General features: G+C 39.7%; 1 protein-coding gene across 3 annotated transcripts; it reads right to left on the bottom strand.

The window, feature by feature from the left end:
* Positions 1-3,364: 3,364 nt before the first annotated feature.
* On the bottom strand, positions 3,365-10,910 carry RBM12B (RNA binding motif protein 12B). 3 transcript variants are annotated; one of them, XM_081496891.1, is made up of 3 exons: positions 10,777-10,910; positions 7,544-7,588; positions 3,365-6,975 (listed from the first exon to the last, which is right to left on the bottom strand). In XM_081496891.1, exon 3 carries the CDS (start codon positions 6,945-6,947, stop codon positions 3,969-3,971), a length of 2,979 nt encoding a protein of 992 aa, XP_081353017.1. In that variant the 5' UTR covers positions 6,948-6,975; positions 7,544-7,588; positions 10,777-10,910; the 3' UTR covers positions 3,365-3,968. The 3 variants fall into 3 exon arrangements, with proteins under 3 accessions (XP_081353017.1, XP_081353018.1, XP_081353019.1); XM_081496892.1 differs by having other exon boundaries at positions 10,530-10,910; XM_081496893.1 differs by having other exon boundaries at positions 7,544-10,910.
* Between the last annotated feature and the right edge of the window lie 376 nt (positions 10,911-11,286).

Consider the following 11,286-nt stretch of genomic DNA (forward strand, 5'->3'; position numbering starts at 1 on the left):
AGTAAATAAAATATTCAAAACATTTTAAAACTGTAAATAAATATCCCAGGTGGTGCTAGTGGTAAAAAACCCATCTGCCAATGCAGGAGATGTAAGAGAGGTTGGTTTGATCCCTGGGTTGGGAAGATGTCCTGGAGAAGGGAATGGCAACCCACTCCAGTATTCTTGCCTGGAGAATCCATGGACAGAGGAGCCTGAAGGGCTACAGTCCACAGCATCACAAAGAGTCGGACACAACTAAAGTGACTTAGCACACAGCACGCACAAATTTACATTCATAAAAAACTGAGGATGTCATTGCATTTTTATTTTTTCAGTCTTTAATCTTGGTATTGTAGTTTGGCGAAAAAAAACAAAGTTATAGTATTTCTCTTGCAGATCATGATCACAACTCACTTCTCTTGATCATCAATTGCCCTATTTGTAAAATAGTGCCTGATATTTAAAGCAATCAAATTATGATATAAAATGTATGTTCTATTTCAAAAAAGATTCTAAGGACAAAAGGACTATTACACATAATACTTTCACTATATAATTAATTTTTAGGCCAGCAATAGGTTGGCAAACCTGAAAGGGTTGCTGTTTAGTAGCTAAGTTGTGTCCAGCATTTCTGACCTCATGGACTGTAGCCCACCAGGGCTCTCTGTCCATGGGATTTCCCAGACAAGAATACTGTAATGCCTTGTCATTTCCTTCTCCAAGGAATCTGCATGGCCCAGGGATCGAACTGGTATCTCCTGCATTCGTGGCAGGTTCTTTACCACTAAAGCCACAAGGGACAGTCTTAAAAGGGTTACAAAGTAACTATTTCTACAATTTGTGAGCTGAGACAAAATCAAGGCTTTTACATACTCAGGTAACCATATTTTAAAATCTAAAAACCTCTTTTAAGCTTCCTTATAAAAAGACAGGCAACCAGTCTGACTACTTAGTTGGCTGTAGGCTTCCATTTGTCTCCAAAATAGGTATATGAATCATATAGTACCTATTACAGTTCACTAAATATTAGCTAACATTTAATGCAGAGATGGAGGTGATAGGGTCACTGCTTAATATGTGATACATGGACCAAGAGCCAATGCTTATGACAGTACTGTCAGTAAGCGTTTAAGTGTTCACTCCTATGGAGTCTTACTATCTCTTGGTTATGAGATTAAGCTTACTTTCTAGGCATGATCTATATTTTTCAGATGCCTCAAATCAAAAATGTTTGGCTTTAAGATAATTAAAATGCCACTGGGTATTAAACTTGATAACCAATATGCCATTAAAATACGTAATAAATCTAGGAGAGGAAACAGCTGGTTATTTTTTTTTTTTACGAGATAATTATTGAAGCTGGGCAATGGGTTTATGAGGATTTAGTGCACTTTTAGTTCTCTTTTACATGTTTGAAATTGGTGGTGTGTCGGTAAACTGGCTCACTGGGATGGAAAATGCCCTGATATTCTGCACTTACCAGTTTCCATGGTGTAAATACTCCTACCATGGCCAATTTAAGTTACCAACATGTCACTGAAGGCAAAGTTGTGAACAGATGTGCAGAAATGGCTCCCAAGCAGTAGAAGCCAGCTTTCTGTAGCAAACTTAAAAAATGTATTAAACTGAAGATCATGGAGTAGAATTCTTATCAATCCAGTAATTTTACAATCAAAATACAAAGCCTGTGCTTACTATTGTGTTAGCCTTTTAATTACCACCACCATTCCACCCTAGCCTGGACTGAGAAGCAGTTCCATATTATACTTCACCTTAAGCTTCATCTTAGCTTTATTTGTATGTATTTGAGAAGCATTTTTAAGTCTTCCAATACACTTCTCAGTAAGGCTGATCAAATAAACCATACAATCTGACACTTAAAAAATCTTTTCTTCCTATTGTCCTTTTCCTAGCTTGTAAGCTTACTAGTTTCAAGTGCCATACTGATGTGCTTTTTTGAACCACATTTACCAGCTAATTCATTTTACTCCAAGTAGGATGTTCAACATAATTAAAAACACAGAAACTTCAGTTGGTTTTTCTTAGACTTCTTTAAATCACTAAAGATGAGTACTGCAGTACTAAATGGCTAAATACTGACAAAGTATTCTAGTTCTACAATAACCTCCAAACTACTGTATATAAATTCAAATTTTATTATTTGCTCAGTGTGGGAAAGATCTGTATCACAAAGCTGAGGGAAATCAACTGTTTTATGTAAATTATGAAAGACCAACCAAAATCAAATGTTTGATAAAATGAACAATTTTAAATTAGAAGCCAATATATACTGTCTGTCTCATAGAGAATCCCTGGATATATATAATAACTTCTAGTTATTTTGTCTTTTATTCACAATGTTTGGGCATATTATCTTTTTTTAATGCTATTTTTAAAGCAACAATGGAGGTAAGAAAATATCATTTACTCTTTTGAAAATATTTTTAGCATGGTCTTTAGTCGCTAAGTCGTGTCGGATTCTTTTGTGACCCCATGGACGTAGCCTGCCAGGTTCCTCCATCCATGGGATTTTCCAAGCAAGAATCCTGGAGTAGGTTGCCATTTCCTTCTCAAGGGAATCTTCCAGACCCACGGATTGAACCCATGTCTCCTGCATTGGCAGGCGGGTTCTTTACCACTGAGCCACCAAGAAAGCGCAGCATGATCTTACTAAAATTAAAAACTACCATTTAACAAAGTTAGTAGGCCAAAGTATTAAGAGCATGAACTGGAGTAAGTCTGTCTGTGTTGAAACTGGCTTCATGATTTACAATTATGACTTTAGGCAAGTTACTTAAATAACTCTGAATTTATCTCATTTGTGAAATAAATACTTGTAAGCCTCTTAGGGAATATTAAGATTGACATTATGCATGTAAAGCACTTACACTGCCTAGCACATAGAAAGCGCCCAATATTAGCATTATTACTATGGTATGAAAAATCAAATCCAGTATTTGCAAAATCTCTACAGTGTCAAATATCAAAGAAGTAAAAATTCAATCTCACAAAATTCTTGTTATATTTAGTCATTGAGTTTTTGGATAAAAAACGTTTTGAAATTAAGAATAAAAAAACCACAAGTTATATAAATCATCAGTAAATTCTTCCTATAAACACAAACTATGTCCATCAGATTCTTCCCAACAAGAACCTGAAGGTCCCCTTGTACCTATAATTACTTTTTTGTCTTTTAAGTATTGAGTAAATCTTACTAGTTTGGTTGATGAGATGTTGGAAGAAGAACTACACAAAGAACTCATATACTATTATAGAATGGTCCCTCCTGTCATATTATTTAATATAGCTGTTGAAAACCTTCACAAAAGAAGCTGTAATTCTTTTTTCTCTATATACAAATACAAGTTAATTAGTTCATCTATTCAGTTGCAATATTTTTATTTTTATGAAAACTTTGAAAGTTAACTTCCTAAGCCCTTTACATAAGTAAACTTCAAGTTCACAGTCTGTCAATTTTGAACTATTTATGATTAAGGGGAGGCTTAACACAGTAATATCTCAGACAAGGAAGAGGGCATTAATTCTGCAGGCAGTTAGCAATAAAAAGGCTAACCCTGAACAATCAGTCACTGACCATTTCCGTATACAATTTGAGTAAAGATGTAGACTACAGAATGGAAACAGAAGTAAACATAAAACTTGTCTTCCCCAAACACAGTTTTCTACTTTATACAAGTCTTGACATTTACCCATGACATCAACAAAAATTACTGCACTCAGGGAATTAGTTCTCCCCTCACCCCACCCCCATCAAAAAAAAGCATATATATTTTTAAGTTAGAAAAAGTGAATGGCAATTTGCAAGCAAAAGAAAACCAGATTCACATTCTACTATTTACATTTCTTCTGTTCACAGGTCAAAATTAAAATTTATCTTTTCATTAGATAATTAAAAATAAACACTTAAAAATGCATTTTACTGCATCAATACTGTGGGGAGATAATTCTGAATTTAGAAATATTCTCTAGAGCAAAATTAACTTAACTTTGCGGGGGCCAACTGGTCTATCATTCAGATCTTTAATAGCCGCCATAGCTTCATTGTAGTTTATCATGGCAACAATGGCTTCCCCTGTAGGTAATCCTTGCTCATTATACTGTATTGAAACTGAATCAGGTATGATTCTATAACCATGGAAAAAGTCTAAAATCTCATTAACATTAGCTTTAAATGGAAGATTCATTATCTTAATAGGTGTTACTCTACCTGAATTACAATTTAATTTTGGATCAGGCATAAATCTCCCCTCAGGAAAACTTCCCATATTACGCTTTCCAAAATCAAATTTGCCACCTTCTGGGCGACCAAAATTCACAAAAGGACGATGACTTCTAAAATCAGGGGGGCTCCTAAACTCCTCACCAGGAAGTCTAAAACTGTCAGGAACTCTGGAGTCCTCCTCTTGAGCATCCCTGAGGTCTTCCTCTGGGAGCCGCCTGAAGTCCTCATCAGACGGGCTTCTAAAATCTTCCTCCTGAGAACTCCTGAAGTCCTCCTCAGGAGGGTGCCTAAAGTCTTCATCCGGAGGGCCCCTAAAATCTTCATCCTGTGGGTGCCTAAAATCTTCCTCTCGGGGGCGCCTGAAATGCTCCTGGGGTGGCCGCCTGAAAAGCTCCTGAGGCGGTCGTCTAAAATGCTCCTGGGATGGCCGCCTGAAGTGCTCCTGCGGTGGCCGACGGAAATGCTCCTGAGGTGGTCGCCGGAAGTGCTCCGGGGGCGGCCGACGGAAGTGCTCTGGGGGCGGCCGCCGGAAATGTTCTGGGGGCGGCCGTCGGAAGTGTTCTGGGGGTGGCCGCCTGAAGTCCTCAGGAGAACCTCGAAAATCCTCCTCAGGAGACCGCCTGAAGTCATCCTCATGGGGCCGCCTGAAGTCCTCCTGGTGGGGCCGCCGGAAGTCCTCCTCAGGAAGTCGCCTGAAATCCTCCTCCAGGGGCCGCCTAAAGTCTTCCTCAGGTTGTCGCCTCCATTCCCCTGGGGGAAGCCGCCTGAAGTCTTCCTCAGGAGGCCGCCTCCAATCCTCCTCAGGTGGCCTCCTTAAGTCTCCCTCTGGGGGCCGCCTCCAATCCTCCTCCTGGGGTCTCCTGAAGTCTTCCTTGGGAGGTCGCCTGAAGTCCTCCTCAGGTGGCCGCCTCCAGTCCTCCTCCCTTGGGTACCTGAATTCCTCCTCCCGAGAGTGCCTGAAGTCCTCCTCAGGAGGCCGCCTGAAGTGTTCCTCCCGAAGGCGCCTGAAGTTTTCCGGGGACCGCCTGAAATCCTCTGGGGAATGCCTGAAGTCTTCTGGAGGGCGTCTGTCAGGTGGTCGGAAATCCCCCTGAGGATGCTTGAAATTGTCCAGTTGCCTCAAGTCCTCTTGCTGATGCCTAAAGTTTTCCGAAGGGCCAACTGGGTATACTGGTGGATCATTTGAATCAAATGAATGGGAATGATCATCTCTATCACAAGACTGTGAATGGTCATGCATTCTTTCACTAGACACTGAAGAAAAATTTACACCAAACTCCTGCATTTGTGCCTCAGATATGAGCCTTAACAACACCTCTGTCCCCAAGAATCTCCGTCGGTTTAAACGTTCAGCTTTCGTGGCCTGTTCTTCTGATTTGAATTTCACCAACGCTTCTCCCAGACCAACTCCTTTGTCATCATACAGCAAGCAAATGTCATCCTCAGCAAGAGAAAAGTCGGCAAAGAACTTCTGCACTTCAACTTTTGTAACATCAAATGGAAAATTTCTTATATATATGCACAGTTTCTGGCCAGAGTAGCCTTCTTGAGAGTGTTTTTGTGAGACCTGTCCAAGCCTCTCTTTCTCTGTTGATGCTGGTCTTTTCTTTTCATAACATTCAATGAACTTCAGCATCTGTTCCCTAGAAACTGGATCAATATAAACTGGACGATACTGTAAAACAGTCTTATGTAAACCCAGAGCAGTGTTATAGTCTTTCAGAGTCTTGAACATCACAAAGGCATACCTTGTTCTTCTTTCATCTTTATATAAAAACCTAATCTGTTCATTTGTCAGATCAGTATCTCTAAAAAAATTTCTTAAATCTCTTTTGTTAATACTTACAGACAGGTTTTTTAAGTGAACATAAAATCCAAGAGGAGAACGAGAACATGTTCTTCTGGGAGATTTTGAATGAGATCGTTTCCGAAAATGTCTATCATTAATTCCTCTTGGTGGTGTATGTTCTTCAGTCCTCATAGAAATGTCACCTTCCTTAATTAAATTACCTCCGAAATCAATCCACTGTTGTTCTGAGCCTTGCATTACTTCAATAAATCTTGAACCCATAAAACTTCTATGACATTTAAGACCTCCTGAAGCATCGATACATGAGGCAAATTTTACTATGGCATCACCATTATTTCGGCCATCATGATGCTTTAAGAAAATTACTCCATCCACACATAAACCAGAGAAAAAGACACGTACATCATCTTCATTTACTAAATAAGGCAAGCCTCGTAGAAACAAGTAAGGATTCTCAGCTTTCAAAGGTCGTGTCTTTCTTGGCCTTAAATCACCATGTCCTGTACCGTTAGTATGAAACCCAGCATCTTGATTAATTGGAGAACCATATCCAGAATTAATTCCTTCTTCTTTAATAGCCTCAACAAAATTAGATAAGCTGCCAACCCCTGATGCCCCAGATCCCAGTCTGTCTCTTCCCATGCGGTCAGTTCTTTTCATTTCTATAGTCTTCTGCATTTCTGCCTTACTACTAAGAAAGAGCTCTACAGATGAATCCTTGATAAACCCTCCTGAACGACTTACGGCACGTCTTGCATCTTCATCTGTTGCAAAAATAATAAAAGCCTCCCCAATTTCCCCTCCAATTATATGCACTCCTCCATCAGGAATAGTCAATCCCGTGAAGAAGTGACGGATATCCACAGGCCCCGCAATAAAAGGAAGCCCCAGTAAACGGATGACTACAGCCATGCTGAGCGCAAACCACAGCAATAATGACCTGCAGACAGAAAGGTACACATAATAGCAAGTCTTATTTTTGAAGTACCTAATCCAAAACTAAGCTTAATAATTACTGGTCCCTACCTTCTTCAGCATTTATAAATGAAAACAAAATATGAGTTCAAAAAGATATTGATTGTATCTAATTCTTTAAACAAATGGAATAAATTTTCTCCCAACTAAACATACAAATAAACCAGCTACTTTGAAGAAACATTTCCCATCACCTATCCTATACGGGGTAAGTAGAAAAAAATGTCACATCTCTATAAGTCTGCCAAGTGCTACTTCACAACAAGACCAAACTATTTTCAGACATATCTGCTAGTGAAACATGAGAGAGAGCTTTGTGGATTCAAGAATTTTACCAACCACAACAAATTTTACATACTTACAAAAGCCATCTATGGACAGTATATAATTTCTGCTCATGATAACAAACTGCCTACCACTAGTGTATCAATGGCCAAACATAAAGTACAGAAGCCATGCATACCCAGGTGTACTATTCTACTTTTTTTTTTTGTCAAGCCTCTGTGAAAAGCCTTAAGCTCTGGATATCTTACCTTTTTATTTCTTGCAGACCTGTTAATTCTGTAAAAGCAACTTAACTGTGGAAAGAAAATGAAATATAATTAATCCTTGGACCCTGTAATTGACCTTAAACAACGCCAGATTAGGATATTCACTTCACAATTACCTATTAAAAGTGAAGCAATATAAGGAGGCATAACTAAGGGTATTACAAAATGGTTGTCTTTGTTCTAACGGGAAAATTAATCACCTTTTAGCAAAAAGGTACAAATTCCAAGGAGACATCTGCAAATTATTTAGAAACAAAAAACCTGAAAACTTAACAATTGGTCCTTAATTGAAAGTGGCCCCAGAAAAAGGTGACAGAAATGTTACACATTCTGATTGGACTATTAGTTACCTGGGAGTATAAATTTATCAAGGCTAAATGAATCTATCCTTAAGGTCTGTGCATTTGACTGTATGTGAATTTTACAACCAATTTTTAAAAATCTTTTCTACAAGTAAAATGACAGTTTAACACCAAAAATTCCCGAAACCCTATCTTCTACTTGAAAAAAACAATATCTAATTCATCATTTCCAACTCTCCTGTAAATCTTTCAAATCATAAGAGCAAATCAAATTAATAAATGATACAATAAATGAACAAAACCATTTTTAAAGCAATAAATCCAAACCAATGGCTACCATCTGGACACAATGTTAAGTTCTACATAAACACCTCACACTTCCAGACATGGAACCCAATTTCCTGACTCCACTAAGACAAATAGTAAAATATCCCTAAAATCTAAAATCTCAATTCTACTACTCTTATAATACTCAACTCTTGCTACTCTGTATCTTAAACTCAAATTTTATTATGCTAATAAGTTTACCCCATTTTGAACAACTGTCCTGCCTTCTGGGGAAACCCAAATGACTATGCAGAAAGGTAGAAACATAGTAAGAATACATTAATTTGGAATATTTGGGGATATCTGTATTAACTATTGAAAAATCTCAAGATTCCTTACATCAAATACTTTCAGAGATACCCAAACTAAGTATTCTTACCAAATATGTTTTTTAAGACCTATTAAGTTAATGATTATAAATTATGTTTTTAATGAGCAAATGTTTTAATTCAGTACTTACACTTAACTACCACTCATCCACAAAGTGCTGTCTGAAAACATGGTCTTTGAGGTCTGCAAGGTCTATTCTCCCTTGAAAAAGGTCCATAGACTACTTTTCAAACTACAACTAACAATGATATCAAGAAATTAACTGGCATATTTTACACATCTGAATTATCAATGCCAAATTGATATTAAAATTATTAGTGAGGTTTACTATAAAATATTATTGCATGAAAATGGTGGGGTGGACATTAGACATATCAAAAATCTTTGTACTTTCCACTCAATATTACTGTGAACATAAAAAATAGTTCTAAAACTTAGTCTATTAGACAATATCTGCATGGTACCACCCAACCACCCCGAAAATGAGTATAAGCTTAATTTCTTCAACAAACCCAACCAACATTTTAATAAAAACTACAAATGGCTTCTGGAATAGTTGTTCACATTAATATTCCAAGACACTTTCCTATGCAAAATGACTTAGCTCCTGTTACTTTTACAAAGTAACGTAAAACATTTTATCCCTCCTAAACTTTTAAAAATGTGAAAGGAAACATACCTACAAAAATAGCCAAGAACATTTCACAAAATAATTACCATCAAATTAAAAAGTCTTATAATTTATCTTAATTTGAAAACAATATTTTAACTAAGTAGTTTCATGAGTACAAATTCATGAATTCCAATTCAAGAATATAAAAAAAATTTCCTCTAATTTGCCACAGTGAAAGGGAACTATTGCTTAAACTTTTTTGCCCTTGAAATAGAAGGGAATGTACTATTTATCCCTCTACAGAAATACACTTAAGAGATCACCTATAAGAAACCAGCTATCAAAATGAGCAACTTTCCTGTGGTTTCCATGATTTCCATAAGCAAACACCCCAGAAATTCTATTCTTAGAATGCTCCACAAAAAGCAAAAAACCCTACTCTACACTTAAAATGTTTCTTATGAATGCAACAAAACTATCTTTATAGCTGTGTTGATTTAAAGACAGTGAGCTATTACAACTTCTAACCTACAAAAAAAAAGTGAATCCTTAAAAACTCATTTAAGGGTAAGTGGCTGACATTAATAAGTTCATTTTAAATAACTTAGCTGATTTTATCCAACGATTCATCCCACTTAATCATTATGACAAAAACCCCACGAAATGCTCATTTTCTAATCAAGCCTTAGAGGGAAAAGGGAGGAAAGCTAACTTGAAATGGTATTATCTCAGATCCATTTATCTTAACTAGGGAACTAGAGAATAGCGAGTCATTTTCCAGGCATGGTGAGGGAGAGATAACAGCTATTTCTTAAAACCTAAAGTTATGATGAAGTACATTTAAAATGCAAGAGTGAACCCTGCAGAAAATAAACTACCCCACTCCATAAGGATTCTTTATGATGATTTGCCTTTTTCTCCTTTTATAACGTAGATGATTAAAATCAAAAGCCAAAAGCATGACGACACAGAGCCAAATCCCCAGTAGAAACTGGAAATGAAGACGAATCCACACGGCACAGGAATTTCCATTAACATCCATCCTCCTCAAATGGGGATCATCCGAAGGTATTGCTTCTACTGCCCAAAAAGCCTTTGTCCATACTCCCAGGGGTCAGAGCTTCCTTCTTTTGCTCCACGCCAAAGTTCCTACGTGGGATCCGATGCTCTTGCCAGACCTTCAGCCAAATCAGCCTTCAAATCAACCTGGACCACCCAACCTCCGTGCCTTTCCGTTACACCGGCTCAAGGGCAAACATTCCACCCCGACTCGCCCAACGGTGAGCTGTCCCTACATCTAAACCCTTGGCCTCCCCTCAAGCCTAAAACTAGCCGGGCCTCCAAGCGCTTTCCTGCCACCACGGACTACGATGACATAGCAAAGAAAAACAAGTACCTATGGAATCCTTCCAGATCTCCACTCTCTCAAGCCGACTGGCAAGGGCACGCACACCACCACATGGAGGCTCCCGGGGAAGTCGGGTGCGTTTAGCAGGGGGAAAGAGGGTGCCCTGACGGCAGAAGCTATGCTCGTTGCTGGCGCGGCCCCGCCTTTCCCTGTGCTTCGGTCCCGGCCGCCAAGCCCTCCCCACGCCCGGCGCCCCTGCGGTAACTGCTTCGCACTCGGGCGATCAAACACACACCGCTGCCGCCGAGTCGGAACCCCAAGGCTGGGGGCGGGGAACACTCCTCGTCCGCAGCAGCCTCCCCAGAGCCGGGAGAGCCCTCAGCGAGCCCAGAAGAAGATGGCGCCCACTCTCTCCCCTCCGCTCCGGACAAACGGACGTACGGTGGCTCTGCCCATGCGCTCTCCAGGCCTCCCCCCACCCCCTCCCCGCCGCCCCAGCCCCGTCTCCCCCTGCGCACGCGCCCTAACGCTCGCAGACTTCCCGTTGTCTAGCGGGAGGGCGGAGGCGCCAGGGCGCGCGCTTGCCGGCGGCCCGGCGGGAGCGAGCTTCTGCGCATGCTCAGAGCCCGGGTCGCGCGGGACTCTCCTCAGGGCGGGCGGGGAGCTTCCGTTAACAGTTGGTGGTCAGCACAGGGCTGTGATGGGAAATGTGTGTAACAGCCGAAGTACACTGGAAGAACGTTCCTGACTCCCGAGGGCTACGAAAAGAGTCGCAAAAGCAGAGGAAACACTTTTGGATGCTGAG

The sequence above is a fragment of the Giraffa tippelskirchi genome, chromosome 6 (assembly GCF_054371585.1).
Source record: "Giraffa tippelskirchi isolate mGirTip1 chromosome 6, T2T-mGirTip1v1.2.pri, whole genome shotgun sequence".
Taxonomy (NCBI): Eukaryota; Metazoa; Chordata; class Mammalia; order Artiodactyla; family Giraffidae; genus Giraffa; species Giraffa tippelskirchi.

Coding starts and splice junctions, on each gene's coding strand:
- RBM12B (XM_081496891.1), bottom strand. CDS start 6,947: ATGGCTGTAGTCATCCGTTTACTGGGGCTTCCTTTTATTGCGGGGCCT.